Source organism: Salmo salar, chromosome ssa14, assembly GCF_905237065.1.
Source record: "Salmo salar chromosome ssa14, Ssal_v3.1, whole genome shotgun sequence".
Lineage (NCBI taxonomy): Eukaryota > Metazoa > Chordata > Actinopteri > Salmoniformes > Salmonidae > Salmo > Salmo salar.
Genome location: NC_059455.1, coordinates 53,807,805 through 53,828,402, shown reverse-complemented (window position 1 = coordinate 53,828,402; position 20,598 = coordinate 53,807,805). Strand labels below are relative to the sequence as shown.

Here is a 20,598-nt window from a genome sequence, read left to right as displayed (position 1 = left end):
ACCCACCTTAGAGGGTATGCAATCATGTTTGACCCGATTTTTCAATAAGCACATTTTCTGCAGAATAAAACCCCAACTCAAACTCAATTTCACACTGACTTGACCTTGGTCAAACTGTATTCTACAAAGATATAACGTATGATTGTTTTGAATAATGTTAATTGAAATGAAACTATTAAATTATTTCTTGACTATTGGCATTTCTATTAAGCTTCTTACATAAGGCTACTATAGTATAATGCTATTTAACAGAGTCCAATATCAATGTAGAAATGTAGAAAAATGTAGAAAAATAAGTTATTTATCCTTAACTTCTCTGTCTCCACTCCCATTGGATTGCAAGTCGAACGCAGAGTTGGGTGTAGGTGGAAGCCTCCGATGAGGCGTTGGCTCTCTCTCCTCAAAAGACCAATGGGGCATTTGAAATCAAGAAGAGGGTTCACTGAGAGAAAGACAACGGGAGAAAAATAATTTGCATACTCCTCGACTCCTTCTCAAAACACCCATTGGATGAGAAAGCCAGAGGTCCCTCCCCTCTGACCATCTCGTCCAATGAGTTTTGAGAAGGAGGTGAGGAGAGAGGACACAAGGAGTATGCAATTGAGATTCTCCCCATGTGACACCCCAAAAGGGACAATGGCAACCAGTGGCCAAAGCAGAAACTGAGATCAGTGATCAGTTTTTACAGAATTGTTTCTCATTCCATTCCTGAAGGACCCCCCCAGGGGGATTGAGAGACCCTGTTCTAGACATCAGACGGCTAGCAGGGCGGTTTTAGTACTTGTCAGTGCTGGATTTTGTGGCAGGGCTCGTTGACCATCTGTGGGTGGTCATCTCCTTCCTGTTTGGGGGTAGGGACCACACTGGACACAGCTGTAGCGCCCCCTGGTGTGCTTCCACAGAATGCAGCTGTTGAAGGACCGACCTGGGGTGGAGGGGAGGACGAACAGGGGCTGAGTCCCAATAATCTACTTTCTCCTGAAGTGTACACTCATTCACTACTTCCCACAAATCTAAAAGCATTGTATTGGTGGAGGCTTGAGCTAGTGGGAGTTTCCATCATATCTCTGATACCAGTCATTTGCTTTCAAATCAGTGAGGAGAAGTGAACAAGTGCACACTTTGTGAAGAAGGACAGGTCATTGGGACATGACTCGAGGTTTAGGGTAAATGTAGTATCATTAGGACAGTGGCAAGTAGTTTTAATTTGTGTCAAAGCATGTGCAACCTAAACAAATGGATCAAGGTTATTGACAAGGGACAAAGTGAAGGCTGGTGAACACGATTCAACATAGAGGAAAAACAGCAGACAGACACACGATGAAGCCACAAGCTCACAGCCCTGTATTCATTAGTCTACACTAGACAGACCTCTCTACTAAAACCCTCTGGACAGACCTCTCTACTAAAACCCTCCAGGCAGACCTCTCTACTAAAACCCTCCAGACAGACCTCTCTACTAAAATCCTCCAGGCAGACCTCTACTAAAACCCTCCAGGCAGACCTCTCTACTAAAACCCTCCAGGCGGACCTCTCTACTAAAACCCTCCAGGCAGATCTCTCTACTAAAACCCTCCAGGCAGACCTCTACTAAAACCCTCCAGACAGACCTCTCTACTAAAACCCTCCAGACAGACCTCTCTACTAAAACCCTCCAGGCAGAACTCTCTACTAAAACCCTCCAGGCAGACCTCTCTACTAAAACCCTCCAGACAGACCTCTCTACTAAAACCCCCCAGACAGACCTCTCTACTAAAACCCTCCAGACAGACCTCTCTACTAAAACCCTCCAGGCAGACCTCTCTACTAAAACCCTCCAGACAGACCTCTCTACTAAAACCCTCCAGACAGACCTCTCTACTAAAACCCTCCAGACAAAGTTTCCAGTCATTGATCATTCCTGCTTTTTTCCCCCTGTTATTTGTATATGTGAAAGGGGGAGGGGGTATCAATTATGGTCATGTAAAAGCCATCTAAAGACCAAGTCATAATTCCTGCATTTTCACAGACCCTGTAACCAAAATACAAGTACCAGGTCTGTGTGAATGGTTCTCTGCAGGTACCAGGTCTGTGTGAATACATTTTTTTTTTAAAGATGTTGGATAAAACATTGAATTTGGTATTACTGCTGTTAGCCAATCAAAACACATTGAATAACAGATTCACTACATGGAAGAACAGATCGTCCTCAAAAATATCTAAAAGGAAGTTTGTTCTGAAGTGTCTGTCCTGTATCTGAGAGTTAGAAGAAAGATCAGGAAACCATTTTTTTTACAAGTATTTCCCCCCTTATTTTAGGCATTAAACTACACTATATATACACACAAGTATTTTGCACACCTCTTCAAATGAGTGGATTCGGCTATTTCAGCCACACCCGTTGCTGACAAGTGTATAAAATTGAGCACACAGCCATGCAATCTCCATAGACAAACAGTGACAGTAGAATGGCCCTTACTGAAGAGCTCAGTGACTTTCAACGTGGCACCGTCATAGGATGCCACCTTTCCAGCAAGTCAGTTCTGCCCTGTTAGAGCTGCCTCCGGTCAACTGTAAGTGCTGTTATTGTGAAGTGGAAACGTCTAGGAGCAACGATGGCTCAGCAGCGCAGTGGTAGACCAAACAAGCTCACAGAACAGGACCTTGAAGCGCATAAAAATCATCTGTCCTCGGTTGCAACACTCACTACAGAGCTTCAAAATGCCTCTGGAAGCAACGTCAGCACAAGAACCACCAGATCAAGACCCTGTCATGGCCAGCCCAATCTCCAGACCTGAACCCCATTAAAAACCTCTGGAATGTGATCAAGAGGAAGACGGATGGTTAAAGCCATCAAACAAAGCCGAGCTGCTTGAATGTTTGCGCCAGGAGTGGCATAATGTCACCCAACATCCATGTGAAAGACTGGTGGAGAGCATGCTAAGACGCATGAAAGCTGTGATTTAAAATCAGGGTTATTCCACCAAATATTGATTTCTGAACTCTTCCTAAGTTAAAACATTAGTAGTATTGTGTTGTTTAAAAATGATTATGAACTTATTTTCTTTGCATTATTCGAGGTCTGACAACATTGCATCTTTTTTTGTTATTTTGACCAGTTGTCATTTTCTGCAAATAAAAGCTCTAAGTGACAATATTTTTATTTGGAATTTGGGAGAAATGTTGTCAGGGGTTGAAAGAATAAAACAAACATTTTAATTTTACCCAAACACGTACCTATAAATAGTAAAACCAGAGAAACTGATCATTTGCATTGGTCTTTTAATTCTTTCCAGAGCTGTATACACCTACATTTGTTTTTTTTTTCAACTGGGACCTTCAGACGAGGCTTTTGGGCGTCCTTGAGCAAAAACAATCGACATGTACGTGTTCGTGAGCCCTTTCCCAACAATGCAGAGGTTAAAAAGTAAGAAAACAAGCACCCACTTATGGTAACTCGTATCAGATTGCCTAATGACGATACCGCTAATTCAAAAACATGCCAGGGATGTAACAGGATGAAACTGGAGGACTGAGGACTGGCCACCCCTCATAGCCTGGTTCCTTTCTAGGTTCTTCTCTAGGTTCCTTTCTAGGTTTCTTCCTAGGTTTTGGCCTTTCTAGGGAGTTTTTCCTAGCCACCGTGCTTCTACACCTGCATTGCTTGCTGTTTGGGGTTTTAGGCTGGGTTTCTGTACAGCACTTTGAGATATCAGCTGATGTAAGAAGGGCTTTAGAAATACATTTGATTTGATTTGATTTGAACTAGGCTATAGATTACGTGCAATTTGGGTTGCAGTCGGTTGCGTTGAAGTTGCATATGAAAAACATTGCTCCGCCTTCCTTTGCTAAATTATCCTATCATGTGTGTCCTAATGTTATGTCGTCAGTGTTTACTGTGAGCTGATTGGATAAACCGGTCCAGAGTGGGCGTGGGGGGGGGGATCATCAGAGGTTATAAAAAGCCAGCCCCTCACAGCCATTCGCTGCTTCTCGAAATAATCAACGGTCATTCAACAAAGGCAGGCTGGAGTAACACGGACAATAACGGGGTAAATTAAAATGGAATATCTGGAATATATTATTATCTGTCATAAAGTTTTGGGGATATCGACCGTACCCGAAATATGTTACGAGTTTATCAGGAGTTGAGTCAACTTCAACCCTGTGGTAATCTAGCTAGCGAGGTTAGCATACCTAGCTAAAGTTACTGTTGGTGAACATGACGTGTTTTTAAAAACAACAATGGATGCTCAATGGACGTTCAAACTAGTTCAGTCTAGATACCTCTTTGGGTAATGTAGACATTTTGAATGCATTTTCACAATGCCAACAAATCTATTTAAAAGGTTTTAACTTTGTTTCATTTCAACTGTAACGTTAGTAAACTAAAGGGAAATTTGAATGGGCTAGCCGTGTCCACTTGACTCGGTTATATCAGCTAGTGACAAATGTTTTTTTACTGTCTCACAACAGGAATCCCGTTTTTAAATGACCACTTAACCATCCAACAACAATCTATGTCAAGACTACCGACGGATCACATCTAACTGCCGTGTCTTCTGTCTCTAGCGTTGGACCACAGTGACAGTGCATACCTAATCTAAATCAGTATATCGTCTAAATTAACCAAGACCGACATCCAAAAATGGTTCAGAATACCACCCCAGAAGTCACTGGCTTCCACCGCTCTTTTAATGTGAGTTACTCTTTTTGTTTATTATTACTGCTTTTAAAAAAGTCATTATCCAAATGTGTTTCTTAATTGAATAGAAGTATTGAAGAACCGAATTGATTCAAAGGCTGGAGGAACATGCGTTACAATATTGTGAACGGATGTTGCTCAGTCATTGCATATCTTCTGTGTTAATTTTAGTCCAGTCAGTCTGGATCCCAGACAATGCTATTTCAGTCAGTGACAGTAAGGTATGTATACCTTCCTGGGGAGAGTGCAGAAGTGTAACTGTGGTCACTCTGTGGTGTCTCACGTTTGCCCTAGCCCAATATTAGACCTCTGCTTTAATTAATTACTTAATTAATGAGACAGGGGTATTAGACAGCGGTTCCAATTACTTTTTCCCCACAAGTCCATTTTCATATCTAAAAGTTCTTGTGACCCCACACTATGTCCAAAAAAATGTAATTAACAGCCAATGTTTACTTTTATATTTGGGGTTATGGCAGACAACTGAAAAATATTCAAAAAAAAAAGTCAAATAATGGCATCAGTGATCTTCAGGTCGGAAAGTCGGCGCTCTAGAAAGAGTCACGAGTTGGAATTCCGAGTTGGATCAACGTGCAAAAAGCATATTCCCAGTTGGAGCTTGTTTGTCCTCAGAGTTCACAGTAGTCTTGAACGCAGCATTAAGGTTTAGAGTCTGCAATAGTTTGTGGTTTCATAGCTTAGCCGGCCTAGCGAATCACTGTGGGAATTATTCAAGTGCAATTGCATTTGCATTTGGGGGGGTAGCATCAAACTGCTCTTAATAGTTTCTTGTTCACTGCTCACTGAACCCCCCCCCCCCCCCGTCACAGAAACGTTTAGAAGGTAGGTTAGTCATTAGACTGTCCCCCCCTCCCCCGTCACAGAACCGTTTAGAAGGTAGGTTAGTCATTGGACCATCCCCCCGTCACAGAACCGTTTAGAAGGTAGGTTAGTCATTGGACCATCCCCCCCCTCCCCCATCACAGAACCGTTTAGAAGGTAGGTTAGTCATTGGACCATCCCCCCTTCACAGAACCGTTTAGAAGGTAGGTTAGTCATTAGACCGTCCCCCCCTCCACCGTCACAGAACCGTTTAGAAGGTAGGTTAGTCATTGGACCATCCCCCCTCCCCGTCACAGAACCGTTTAGAAGGTAGGTTAGTCATTGGACCGTCCCTGTCCCAGAACCGTTTAGAAGGTAGGTTAGTCATTGTACCGTCCCCCCCTCCCCCGTCACAGAACCGTTTAGAAGGTAGGTTAGTCATTGGACCATCCCCCAGTCACAGAACGGTTTAGAAGGTAGGTTAGTCATTGGACCATCCCCCCTCCCCATCACAGAACCGTTTAGAATGTACATTAGTCATTGGACCATCCTCCCCGTCACAGAACCGTTTACAAGGTAGGTTAGTCATTGGACTGTCCCCCCCATCACAGAACCGTTTAGAAGGTACGTTAGTCATTGGACCATCCCCCCTCCCCGTCACAGAACCGTTTAGAAGGTAGGTTAGTCATTGGACCATCCCCCCGTCACAGAACCGTTTAGAAGGTAGGTTAGTCATTGGACCGTCCCTGTCCCAGAACCGTTTAGAAGGTAGGTTAGTCATTGGACCGTCCCCTCCCTCGTCACAGAACCATTTAGAAGGTAGGTTAGTCATTGGACCATCCCCCTCCCCCGTCACAGAACCGTTTAGAAGGTAGGTTAGTCATTGGACCGTCCCCCCACCCTGTCACAGAACCGTTTAGAAAGTAGGTTACTCATTAGACTGTCCCCCCTCCCCGTCACAGAACCGTTTAGATGGTAGGTTAGTCATTGGACCATCCTCCCCCGTCACAGAACCGTTTAGAAGGCAGGTTAGTCATTGGACCATCCCCCTCCCATCACAGAACCGTTTAGAAGGTAGGTTAGTCATTGGACCATCCCCCCCTCCCATCACAGAACCGTTTAGAAGGTAGGTTAGTCATTGGACCGTCCCTGTCCCAGAACCGTTTAGAAGGTAGGTTAGTCATTGGACCGTAGCCCCCCTCCCCCGTCACAGAACCGTTTAGAAGGTAGGTTAGTAATTGGACCGTCCCTGTCCCAGAACCGTTTAGAAGGTAGGTTAGTCATTGGACCGTAGCCCCCCTCCCCCGTCACAGAACCGTTTAGAAGGTAGGTTAGTAATTGGACCATCCCCTCCACCCGTCACAGAACCGTTTAGAAGGTAGGTTAGTCATTGGACCATCCCACCGTCACAGAACCGTTTAGAAGGTAGGTTAGTCATTGGACCATCCCTCCTCCCCCTTCACAGAACCGTTTAGAAGGTAGGTTAGTCATTGGACCATCCTCCCCTCCCATCACAGAACCGTTTAGAAGGTAGGTTAGTCATTGGACCATCCCCCCGTAACAGAACCGTTTAGAAGGTATGTTAGTCATTGGACCGTCCCCACCCTCCCGTTGCTATCAAATACCCTTTTTAATAGATGAATCAGAGGTTTAATGCTTTGTCATAGATCTCTATTGCTCTTAATGACACCTCTGCTTCTTCTACAGGCCACTCTTGGCTGTGACAATCTAAATATGTCCCGGGTGTCAGGAGAAGGATTTGTTCAGTTTTAACCTGGAGGTCAGCCAGGGTCTGAGGAGGATTTTGGTTTGGACTAAATCGGTCCTTTGGCCTGTGGGGAGAAATGTTTAGTCTTTCCTGCTGCTTCAAATGGCCTTGTGATGTGAATGACTCTCCTCTAGGCTGTGTCAAACTCAAAGCCTTGTCTGTTTCTGTTCTGTTCCTCCCTTAGGTCCAAAACCCTTTTAATTCTGAAGATTATACCAAAACAGACTCTAGTCTCCACGAGTCAAACTTACATTTAGATTGTCCCCCAAGACCTGGTAAGTTCCTGGCATCAAAGTCCTTTTTTGATTTGGGATTTACTGTTTCTGATTTGATTTTTAAAACACACACACACACACACACACACACACACACACACACACACACACACAGGGGCCATCTGACTCGCAGTGACCTTGCTATGAGGGTATCATCACTATGTCTGTCAGTTAAACTTCAGTCCTGATTAGATGGGTGACGCTGGCATATCATATACTACCTCTGCTGCTTTCATCTGCATGATAACAGAACTCCCGTCATAACTCTCCCTGTTTCCCAAAGCCATCTGAAGGCTAAATTCATCGTTAGTCTTCCTAGGAGCATCGTTATCTCTGCCTTGTTGCCGGGCTGTAGGCGGAGGCGGGCGGAGGCGGGCTGTAGGCGGAGGCGGGCGGAGGCGACTCTAGGCGGGGATGGTTCTAGGCGGCGGTAGTCGGAGGTGGCTCTAGGCGGCTCTAGGCGGAGGTGGCTCTAGGCGGAGGTGGCTCTAGGCGGCGGTAGGAGGAGGTGACTCTAGGCGGCGGTAGGAGGAGGTGACTATAGGCGGAGGTGGCGGTAAGCGGAGGTGGCTCTAGGCGGCGGTAGGCGGAGGTGGCTCTAGGCGGCGGCTCTAGGCGGCGGCGGCTCTAGGCGGAGGCGGCTTTAGGCGGAGGCGGCTCTGGTAGGCGGCTCTAGGCGGCTCTGGTAGGCGGCTCTAGGCGGCTCTGGTAGGCGGCTCTAGGCGGCTCTGGTAGGCGGAGGCGGCTCTGGTAGGCGGAGGCGGCTCTGGTAGGCGGAGGCGGCTCTGGTAGGCGCAGGCGGCTCTGGTAGGCGCAGGCGGCTCTGGTAGGCGCAGGCGGCTCTGGTAGGCGGAGGCGGCTCTGGTAGGCGCAGGCGGCTCTGGTAGGCGCAGGCGGCTCTGGTAGGCGCAGGCGGCTCTGGTAGGCGCAGGCGGCTCTGGTAGGCGCAGGCGGAGGCTCTGGTAGGCGCAGGCGGAGGCTCTGGTGGCGCAGGCGGAGGCTCTGGCAGGCGGAGGCTCTGGCAGGCGGAGGCTCTGGCAGGCGGAGGCTCTGGCAGGCGGAGGCTCTGGCAGGCGGAGGCTCTGGCAGGCGGAGGCTCTGGCAGGCGGAGGCTCTGGCAGGCGGAGGCTCTGGCAGGCGGAGGCTCTGGCAGGCGGAGGCTCTGGTAGGCAGGCGGAGGCAGGCGGCTCTGGTAGGCGGGGATGGCTCTAGGCGGAGCTGGCTCTAGGCGGAGCTGGGCTTCTTTTTGCTCTTTGTAATTTGTCTCAATATATACTACTCAAAAAAATAAAGTGAACACTTAAACAACACATCCTAGATCTGAATGAAAGAAATAATCTTATTAAATACTTTTTTCTTTACATAGTTGAATGTGCTGACAACAAAATCACACAAATAATCAATGGAAATCCAATTTATCAACCCATGGAGGTCTGGATTTGGAGTCACACTCAAAATTAAAGTGGAAAGCCAAACTACAGGCTGATCCAACTTTGTAATGTCCTTAAAACAAGTCACCCTCATGGAGTCTGTTTCTGACCGTTTGAGCAGACACATGCACATTTGTGGCCTGCTGGAGGTCATTTTGCAGGGCTCTGGCAGTGCTTCTCCTGCTCCTCCTTGCACAAAGGCGGAGGTAGCGGTCCTGCTGCTGGGTTGTTGCCCTCCTACGGCCTCCTCCACGTCTCCTGATGTACTGGCCTGTCTCCTGGTAGCGCCTCCATGCTCTTGACACTACGCTGACAGACACGGCAAACCTTCTTGCCACAGCTCGCATTGATGGGCTATCCTGGATGAGCTGCACTACCTGAGCCACTTGTGTGGGTTGTAGACTCCGTCTCATGCTACCACTAGAGTGAAAGCACCGCCAGCATTCAAAAGTGACCAAAACATCAGCCAGGAAGCATAGGAACTGAGAAGTGGTCTGTGGTCCCCACCTGCAGAACCACTCCTTTATTGGGGGTGTCTTGCTAATTGCCTATAATTTCCACCTGTTGTCTATTCCATTTGCACAACAGCATGTGAAATGTATTGTCAATCAGTGTTGCTTCCTAAGTGGACAGTTTGATTTCACAGAAGTGTGATTGACTTGGAGTTACATTGTGTTGTTTAAGTGTTCCCTTTATTTTTTTGAGCAGTGTATTTAATGTGTAGCCCTGTGCTCAATGATGTGTCTGGTCTGTGATTTACTGCGTTTGTATTGAGGAAGCATTAGAATAAGACACAATATTTGAAGCCATTAGGTGGTAATATCATTCTATGAGCTGATCCGTCGTCAGTAATTGTGAAATGATTACAATGTTTAGGAAAGATTTTAATGGAGAAAAGCTGATCTGAGAGCAGTGTTCCGTTTCTTTTCGATCCTAGAACTGTTGCAACGTGACCCACTTAGTGACCACTCTCCCCTTCTTTACCCAGGATGTGTTATTGTGCCGTCTCCATTCTGTCCTCTCTCTCTCTCTCTCTCTCTCTGCCGCTCTCGTCCAAAGACGCTCAACCAGCAGACCTGTAACTCTGGATGTATGCCATCAACTGTCCCCTCATCTCCTATCCTCCTCCCTCCTTAGACATGCCAGCCAGCCAGCCTATTAACATCCCAGATGCCAAGAAGAGGACCAAGAAGAAGAAGAGATGCAGGGTCACCGACAGTTTCACTGGACGATTCCAAGGCAAGTCACTAGAAAATTATTTATATTTCAAAAGAAATTCACAAAAGCTCTGACGGAGGCCGCGAGGCCGATGCGTAAAGCTCTGACGGAGGCCGCGAGGCCGATGCGTAAAGCTCTGACGGAGGCCGCGAGGCCGATGCGTAAAGCTCTGACGGAGGCCGCGAGGCCGATGCGTAAAGCTCTGACGGAGGCCGCCGCGTAAAGCTCTGACGGAGGCCGCGAGGCCGATGCGTAAAGCTCTGACGGAGGCCGCGAGGCCGCTGCGTAAAGCTCTGACGGAGGCCGCTGCGTAAAGCTCTGACGGAGGCCGCTGCGTAAAGCTCTGACGGAGGCCGCTGCGTAAAGCTCTGACGGAGGCCGCTGCGTAAAGCTCTGACGGAGGCCGATGCGTAAAGCTCTGACGGAGGCCGGCGCGTAAAGCTCTGACGGAGGCCGCTGCGTAAAGCTCTGACGGAGGCCGATGCGTAAAGCTCTGACGGAGGCCGATGCGTAAAGCTCTGACGGAGGCCGATGCGTAAAGCTCTGACGGAGGCCGATGCGTAAAGCTCTGACGGAGGCCGCGAGGCCGATGCGTAAAGCTCTGACGGAGGCCGATGCGTAAAGCTCTGACGGAGGCCGATGCGTAAAGCTCATTAAATATCAGTGATACTATCAAGAGTAGTGTGCGGATTCCTTTTTTCCTTCGTCTTGTTCAACTGTTATCATATACCTGCAAAAAAAAGATTGCTCAGATGTGCGAGTGCCCTTTCTGAATGTTGTACTAGATAATGATTATCCGCTGTCAAATGAAAGCATGTGAGTACGCTATATAATAATCCCAAATGTATACATCCACATGTGTTCTGCCCATCAGGCCCCAACTTTTACATTTAACTAACGTACCAAACAAACTAGCTTTTATCTAGATCATCCTGCATGAAATATGCTTATTTGTTGTTTCTTGTCAGATACAATTTTATTTGTCACATGCACCGAATACAACAGGTGTAGTAGACCTTACAGTGAAATGCACCGAATACAACAGGTGTAGTAGACCTTACAGTGAAATGCACCGAATACAACAGGTGTAGTAGACCTTACAGTGAAATGCACCGAATACAACAGGTGTAGTAGACCTTACAGTGAAATGCTGAAAACAACAGGTGTAGTAGACCTTACAGTGAAATAGTTACTTACAAGTCCTTAACCAACAATGCCGTTGTAAGAAAAATGAGTGTTAAGTAAAAAAATAAATAATAATTAAAGAGCATTTTACTTCAATATTATTTTAATAAAAAGCATGAATTAGCGCTCACCCAGAGACAATAAGGTGCTGACTAATGGCAAATAAACTGTAAGCTATAAAAAGTTTCTCTTTCTGTGTGTATATCTCCCAGTAATTTATTGGGTAACCACCAACGTTTCGGCGTCACTGCCTTCATACCCAATAAATTACTTGGAGTTTATGTACAGTGCATTTGGAAAGTATTCAGACCCCTTGACGGTTTCCACATTTTGTTACGTTACAGCCATCTAAAATTGATTAATTTCCCTTGTCAATCTACACACAATACCCCATAATGACAAAACCAAAAAACGGAAATATCACATTTCCATAAGTATTCAGACCTTTTACTCAGTGCTTTGAAGCGCCTTTGGCAGCGATTACAGCCTCGAGTCTTCTTGGGTATGACGCTACAAGCTTGGCGCACCTGTTTTTGGGGAGTTTCTCCCATTATTCTCTGCAGATCCTCTGAAGCTCTGTCAAATGTTAGATCGGGTTCAAGTCCGGGCTCTGGCCGGGCCACTCAAGGAGAGAGAATTGTCCCGAAGCCACTCCTGTATTGTCTTGACTGTGTGCTCAGGGTTGTTGTCCTGTTGGAAAGTGTACCTTCGCCCCAGTCTGAGGTCCTGAGCTCTCTGGAGCAGGTTTTCATCAAGGATCTCTCTGTACTTTGCTCCGTCCGTCTTTCCCTCAAGCCTGACTAGTCTCCCAGTCCCTGCCCCTGAAAAACATCCCCACAGCATGATGCTGCCACCACCGTGCTTCACTGTAGGGATGGTGCCAGGTTTCTCCAGACTTGACGCGTGGCTTTCAGGCCAAAGAGTTCAATCTTGATTTCACCAGACCAGAGAATCTTGTTTCTCATGGTCTGAGAGTCTTTAGGGGCCTTTTGGCAAATTCCAAGCAGGCTCTCATGTGCATTTTACTGAGGAGTGGCTTCTGTCTGGCCACTTTACCATAACGGCCTGATAAGTGGAGTGCTGCAGAGATGGTTGTCCTTCTGGAAGGTTCTCCCATCTCCACAGAGGAACTCTAGAGCTCTGTCAGAGTAACCATCGGGTTCTTGGACACCTCCCTGACCAAGGCCCTTCTCCCCCGATTGCTCAGTTTGGCGACCAGCTCTAAGAAGAGTCTTGGTGGTTCCAAACTTCTTCCATTTAAGAATGATGGCCACTGTGTTCTTGGGGACCTTCAATATTGCAGACATTTTTTTTCGTTTCCTTCCCCAGATCTGTGCCTCGACACAATCCTGTCACGGAGCTCTACGGACAATTCCTTCGACCTCATGGCTTGGTTTTTGCTCTGACATGCACTGTCAACTGTGCGACCTTATATAGACAGGTGTGCCTTTCCAAATCATGTCCAATCAATTGAATTTACCACAGATGGACTCCAATCAAGCTGTAGAAACATCTCAAGGATGATCAATGGAAACAGGATGCACCAGAGCTCAAATTCAAGTCTCATAGCAAAGGGTCTGAATACTTATGTAAATAAGGTTTTGTATTAGTAATAAATTATCATTAGTCATTATGTTTTTTTGTGTAGATTGGTGGCAGAAAAAAATGTATTTCATCAATTTTTGAGTAAGGCTGTAATGTAACAATTTGTAAGGGGTCTGAATACTTTACAAATGCACTGTACATATAGTGTGCAACGCTCCTGTATTTTTATAGCTTCCATGTTAATATTTTGTCATCAGATGTGTACGTGCTGCAGATGGAGGTGCTGGGCGAGGGGGCCTATGCTGTCGTCCGGACCTGTATCAACCTCATCACCCAGAAGGAATATGCTGTCAAGGTGCTGTTCTCTGCCTCTCTCTGCCTGTGCCTCTCTCTGCCTCAGCCTCTCTGGTTATACGTGCGTCTCTGTGGCTGACTGAATATCAAGAAAGTGTCACATTCTATAAAACTCCCAGATATTGTGTGAACCAGGTTTCATGATCGAACCTGACGAAGTCACGGTGTGCCAAAACGTTAGTTCAGACATGAATAAAGTGTAAATGACAGAGTGCTACTTTATTTCCCCAAGGTTGGTATCTGTGTCTACAGCACCACCTTGTTAACGTTGTAGGGTGTCAGAGGTTTGGATATCAACACAAGTTTTAGACTAGTGACGGGCCACGTGTTGCACACTGCTCTTACCTACGTCTGGAACTAAAGAGGCCATGTGCTAAACGGGGACACTGGAGGCCGTGTGCTAAACGGGGACACTGGAGGCCGTGTGCTAAACGGGGACACTGGAGGCCGTGTGCTAAACGGGGACACTGGAGGCCGTGTGCTAAACGGGGACACTGGAGGCCGTGTGCTAAACGGGGACACTGGAGGCCGTGTGCTAAACGGGGACACACTGGAGGCCGTGTGCTAAACGGGGACACACTGGAGGCCGTGTGCTAAACGGGGACACACTGGAGGCCGTGTGCTAAACGGGGACACACTGGAGGCCGTGTGCTAAACGGGGACACACTGGAGGCCGTGTGCTAAACGGGGACACACTGGAGGCCGTGTGCTAAACGGGGACACACTGGAGGCCGTGTGCTAAACGGGGACACACTGGAGGCCGTGTGCTAAACGGGGACACACTGGAGGCCGTGTGCTAAACGGGGACACACTGGAGGCCGTGTGCTAAACGGGGACACACTGGAGGCCGTGTGCTAAACGGGGACACACTGGGGGGCCGCGTGGTAAACTGGGGGGCCGCGTGGTAAACTGGGGGACTGGGGACCATGTGACTCTTCATTCTCTGCTACCTGGGGAAACTAGCCCTGAGCTGGGTCCCAAATGGTATCCCATTCAGTACACTACTCACTATGTAGGAAATGGGGGTTAGTTGGGATGCGACTCTAGATACTCCCTGTTTTTCATCAGCCATGTACGCAATGCACAACTTCCCTTCATTCAGACTGTCGGGTGATGTCTGTCGGGTGGGTGATATGCAGGTTTGAAGTGGTTAGTTATGTTTGATTTTAGTATTTTGGCATAGCTTGTTGCTGCCTCTGTTGTGGTAGCTGTGAGATGTCATCACTGCGTCCTATAGCCAGTGTTATTTAAATGGTAGCTGTGAGGCGTGGTCATCACTGCGTGGTGTGTCCTGTAGCCAGTGTTATTTAAATGGTAGCTGTGAGGCGTGGTCATCACTGCGTGGTGTGTCCTGTAGCCAGTGTTATTTAAATGGTAGCTGTGAGGCGTGGTCATCACTGCGTGGTGTGTCCTATAGCCAGTGTTATTTAAATGGTAGCTGTGAGGCGTGGTCATCACTGCGTGGTGTGTCCTATAGCCAGTGTTATTTAAATGCTAGCTGTGAGACGTGGTGTGTCCTGTAGCCAGTGTGTTATTTAAATGGTAGCTGTGAGGCGTGGTCATCACTGCGTCCAGTAGCCAGTGTTATTTAAATGGTAGCTGTGAGGCGTGGTGTGTCCTGTAGCCAGTGTGTTATTTAAATGGTAGCTGTGAGACATGGTCATCACTGCGTCCTGTAGCCAGTGTTATTTAAATGGTAGCTGTGAGACGTGATCATCACTGCGTGGTGTGTCCTGTAGCCAATGTTATTTAAATGGTAGCTGTGAGGCGTGGTGTGTCCTGTAGCCAGTGTTATTTAAATGGTAGCTGTGAGACGTGGTCATCACTGTGTCCTGTAGCCAGTGTTATTTAAATGGTAGCTGTGAGACATTGTGTGTCCTGTAGCCAGTGTGTTATTTAAAAGGGTAGCTGTGAGGCGTGGTGTGTCCTGTAGCCAGTGTTAAACCCTCCAGTACAGTTGTTACTGTAGTCTATTGTCCTGCAGCAGCTGCTAACTCAGCACAAACTTCCTCTTGTGATTGTTCTGAACCTCGGGCCTTGTCTGTCAGCCAATCACAGCCAAGGGTGGGAGAAACGGGGACCCAGGGAGGAGCGGACGGGGACCCAGGGAGGAGCGGACGGGGACCCAGGGAGGAGCGGACGGGGACCCAGGGAGGAGGGTTGTGTTTATGTAAAAGATAAAAAGGTCTCACACAGGGTGCCATTTGGGAAGTTGCCCAATCTGCTATATCGTTCACTACTTTTGACCCAGACTCATAGGGCTCTGGGCAAAAGGAGTGCACTATGTAGGGAATAGGATGCCATTTGGGACTCTACCATGTTCTCTTACTGGGCCAGGGAATTTGAAACAGGCCTTTGTCCTCATGCTGGTCGGGTTACATAAGTTGACTCAACGGACTGACTCCCTCTGGCAGTTTCTCTGTTATTATGAAATGTCCTCTACTAAAGCAGTTCAACAACATGTTCAGATCACATCCCTGACTTGTACTCTAGAGAGGAGAAAAAACCTTTCTTCATAGTTAAAATAAAAAACAGATGATTTCGGTCTGATCAACACCGCTCTAGCTCTGTCACCTTCCGCTGCTGTGGAAATGCGACGTTGCATTTCTCAGTCGATGGATTGAGACCCAGCCGGTGCAAAAACATATCACTAGATTAAACGGACAGATTTTTATGGGGATTTTTTAAAATTATGCTTATTCAATTTCCGTGGCGATGAGGACATCGACCTTAGGGGGTTAACTTGATAACATTTGGATAGATGAATACTTTATCACCTGCTGTGGGGACTATATCCCTTCATTTGTTTCCATTTTGTAGGTCCTACCCCTTTTATTCGACTGGTCGATTGTTTGGTTGATAGGCAGGCAGTTGGTCGACAGATTTCTTTTGTCGAGCAGTGGCACACGAGACGGCGGTCTGATTCACGGGCGGTCTGATTCACGGGCGGTCTGATTCACGGGCGGTCTGATTCACGGGCGGTCTGATTCACGGGCGGTCTGATTCACGGGCGGTCTGATTCACGGGCGGTCTGATTCACGGGCGGTCTGATTCACGGGCGGTCTGATTCACGGGCGGTCTGATTCACGGGCAGTCTGATTCACGGGCAGTCTGATTCACGGGCAGTCTGATTCACGGGCAGTCTGAGTGGACTAATCCATTGCGGAGAATGCTGAGATGGCCCACCAGTATTACGTTGACAATTAATTACCATAATGTCTCATCTACAATGTTTGTTTAGTTACTGTAATTTCTGTTAATTAATTGAATATATTATTATAAGAGTCTTGCTGATCTCATTGTAGGAGTGGACAGGTTTGCGGACACACGTTTGCGGAGCGCACAACACAGGCTACACTTGTGAGGGAAATGTTTGTTTATTTCATAACATTTACTAGTTGTCAATTTATTTAATTGTCTTTTGTTTTTCGGCGCTCCTGTCAATCTCGAGTAAGGACACGCACCTGATTACGCTTAGAACTATGCCTAGGCTACCTGGCCTGTGAATGTGTCCATATGGGGATCTGATACGGCTTCTGATTGTCTTAACTCATCATCACTGTGGAGCTTCTCAGTCATTTCTTCACCTCCAAAAAGCTAGTAAATTAACATCTGTTTTTATATCCATTGAGAATGACAACAGTTCCTCAATGTAGCTTATTTAAAAAGTATTTCCAGCTCTCTCTCTCTTTCCGTAACCACTCAGCATGAAAAGGGGAAAAAAGGTCATGCTCTGATCCGGTGGGACTGTCGTAAAATAGACCTTCCTGATTTACTAATTATCCCTTGCTCAAATAGCCTATAGCTGTGTCTTTGTCCTGGGAATGCTGAGGGCCCAGAATATTTTATGCCAGTTTGCTAGCAAGCTTCAGGCCAGACCAAAGTGTTTCAAGTTCCTTACAGACAGGCCAAGCATAGCCAATGTGATATTTATTTTTATCCGGGTATTTTCTACCTGCGGGCTGCGATTTTTATTTTATTTTAATTTTGTTAAATTTTTTTAGTATTTTTTTTTTTTGTATATGTATTTTTATAATTTGTTTTATTTTACCCCCTTTTTCCCCAATTTCGATCTTGTCTCATTGCTGCAACTCCTCAACGCGCTTGGGAGGCGAAGGTCGACTCATGCGTCCTCTGAAACATGAGCCCACTAAACCCGCAACTAACGTTGTCAGAGGAAACACAGTTCAACTGGCGACCGGGGTCAGCGTGCAGGAACTCGACTCGCCACAAGGAGTCACTAGAGTAAAGCCACCCCTCGGCCAAACCGTCCCCAAACCCGGACGACGCTGAGCCAATTGTGCGCCGCCCTATGGGGCTTCCGATCACGACCAGTTGTGCTACAGCCAGGGATCGAACCCGGGTCTGTAGTGACGCCTCTTCCACTGCGATGCAGTACCTTAGACCGCTGCACCACTCGGGAGGCCCTTATTTGTTGGGTTTATGTCGGCTATTTTTACATATTGCCAATAGAAGTTACTTTTTGATTTGTATTGTTATTTAGATAGAATTTTGATTAACCACATGATGTTGATTTTGACATATGAAAACCTTTATTATAAATGAAACTAACACAAATATGCATATGAAAATCATAACTGGCATGCAGATCAGTAGAAATGGTAGGATGACTTGGCACTCCAAATGGAGACGGTTGTAGACTGCTGGTGTAGCCTGTTACTGGCAACTTCAGGAACATAATGGCAGAATCTGCCAAGGCCAGCAACAGCAGCTATATCGATCTCTTGCTCCCTCTTTAGTAATTTGTCTTGATTTTTAATTAAAGCATCAGACAAAGAAGCCTAATTATAGTTGATTTTATTCAGACATAGGTTGTGTCTATATATGTGAAAATACAGTTAATATTGACCAATTGATTGGTCGAAAGAACAGACTACGCTTGGTTGACCCAGATTGTTTTAGTCGGGGACAGCCTTACTATTTGGTTTTGTACATAAGGGAGATAACTAGTCAGTTGTACAACTGAATATGTATTCTGCATTTAACCCAACCACTCTGAATCAGAGGTGCTGGAGCAACCTTTCGGTTACTGGCCCAATCCTCCTACCTGCCAGGCTACCTGCCGCCCCATCTGTGACGTACTTCTCTGTACAAAGACTTGTGTTATTGTTTTTGAAAAAGTCATTTCAGCTATTGTTAACTCCCGCTGTCATTCTAAGTCTGTTTCCTCAGGCAGATGGCTGGTAGTCTGAAGAAAGGAAATGCTCCATGGTAACCCTTCTCTTCCAGTCACAGTCAGGCCCTAGAGACATCAGCTGACTGCATCTGTTTGCCTAAGTGTTGACCTGACTAGTAACTCGGTGTTACTGTTATTTGTTGATTCAATTGGAAATGGGTTAGAAGCAGGAGCCATATGGAGTGCATGGTTAGGCAACAAATGAGTTTCAGCTCGCTGCTGACTCAGGCCCCTGTTTTGCGGACGCTGTGTGCTTGTGTGAGCGAGTAGTGGCCTAGAGTCTGTTCTACTTCCTGACGCCCTTTCAGCCCACAATAGAAAGCTCCCCCCCCCAAACTGGCAGCAGGCAGGTCACTCACGCCGTTAATAAGCGACACGAGGAGTCTGCAACCTTTCTCATGTGGAATGACAATTCGTCTCTGCATTTCTACCCATCTGCGTGCCAGGTATGGTTTTTCATACCCACACTTTCTTCTAGCATTTCATTTACATTACACCACAGCATTGGAGAATTCAACAATTGGAGAATTCAACAATCTAAAACCAGATAACGGTACAGTTGGAAAAGATACCGGGACACCTTGGAATCATGATGCAATAAGCATTACAGCCTGCAGGGGAAAGATTATCTTGATTTTAAAAATAAATGTCCTATAAATCACATTCGCTACGCGTGGCCTGTCTGCAACGAACTAGAAACATTTGTATTAACTTGGCTCAGGCCTGAAGCCCAGAGAACTTGCAATATTGTTAAAAAACATTCTGGGCCCTCAGTTTTTCACACCAGTGAGCTCGGGACAGACCCGGCTGTAGACTATTTGAAGGGGTAAGAGGTCATCAGGAAGGCAGTGAGCTCGGGACAGACCTGGCTGCAGACTATTTGCTAAAGGGATAAGAGGTCATCAGGAAGGCAGTGAGCTCGGGACAGACCCAGCTGAAGGGATAAGAGGTCATCAGGAAGGCCTGGATCAGAGCATGGTGTTTTTCCCTTTCTCACTGACTGGTTATCAAAACAGAGTGAGCCTGGGAAGATGTTTTCAATACATTGAGGAACTGTTTTCTTGCTGTTTGAGGTGAGGAAGACTTTACTTTGAGAAGTTCCACAGCTCATTAGTGGTGGTGCTTTAAGCCAATCAGAAATACAATCAGATTCCCAATTGGGCACATTTTAGGCTATATGCACACAGGCCAGGTAGCCCATTGGCCTAGTTCTATGCGTAATCAGGTGTGCTGTCTTAACGTTGACAGGACTGCTCCAAATAAAAGACAATGATTCAATTGACAAAACTTGTAATTGGAATCAAATCAAATTCTATTGGTCACATACATGTGGTTAGCAGATGTTATTGGTCACATACACGTGGTTAGCAGATGTTATTGGTCACATACACGTGGTTAGCAGATGTTATTGCGAGTGTAATGAAATGCTTGTGCTTCTACTTCCGACAGTGCAGCGCTCGGCTCCTAAGTGGCGCAGTGCTCTGAGGCACTGCATCTCAGTGTAAGGTGGCGTCACTACAGTCCCTGGTTCGAATCCAGGCTCTATCACATCTGTCTGTGATTGGGAGTCCCATAGGACGGCGCGCAATTGGTCCAGCGTCGTCCAGGTTTGGCCAGTGAAAGGCCAGCATTGTAAATAAGAATTTGTTCTTAACTAACTTGCCTCGTTAAATATATTTTTTTATAAAAAAGTAAAATCTCACAATTTCAAAAATACCTAATACACAAATCTAAAGGAATGAAATTAACTCCAACTTGTTTCTCACAAGCATGGGTTATGTGCTCTGCAAACATCGTGTCCACTCAGACAATGAGAACGGTAAAAGACTGGAATAATGTATTGAGTTCATTAATAGAAATGACCGTAACCAAACAAACATTGTAGATTAGAAATTATAGGAATTAATGATAAATGTACTGTTGGTCATATGCACTGCATTCGGAAAGTATTTAGACCCCTTGACTTTTTCAAAATGTTACGTTACAGCCTTATTCTAAAATTGATTTTTTTTAAATCCTCATCAATCTACACACTATACCCTATAATGACAAAGTGAAAACAGGTTTTTAGAAGTTTGCAAATGTATTAAAAATAAACAACCTTTTTTAAAATAAGTATT

The 20,598-nt window shown here is 46.3% G+C and overlaps 1 protein-coding gene across 3 annotated transcripts in view; it reads left to right on the top strand.

Moving 5' to 3' along the window:
• The first annotated feature begins 3,938 nt into the window (after positions 1-3,938).
• LOC106569835 (MAP kinase-interacting serine/threonine-protein kinase 2) overlaps positions 3,939-20,598 on the top strand; it is a 54,609-nt gene continuing 37,949 nt past the window's right edge. The window contains exons 1-5 of one of the 3 annotated variants that reach the window (XM_045694572.1): positions 3,939-4,031; positions 4,552-4,678; positions 7,459-7,549; positions 10,117-10,218; positions 13,185-13,282. In XM_045694572.1, the coding sequence (XP_045550528.1) occupies positions 4,628-4,678; positions 7,459-7,549; positions 10,117-10,218; positions 13,185-13,282 (342 nt within the window). In that variant the 5' untranslated portion in view covers positions 3,939-4,031; positions 4,552-4,627. Of the gene's footprint in view, positions 4,032-4,455; positions 4,679-7,458; positions 7,550-10,116; positions 10,219-13,184; positions 13,283-20,598 lie in introns of those variants that run through there. The other 2 variants (XM_045694571.1, XM_045694573.1) reach the window with 2 other exon arrangements.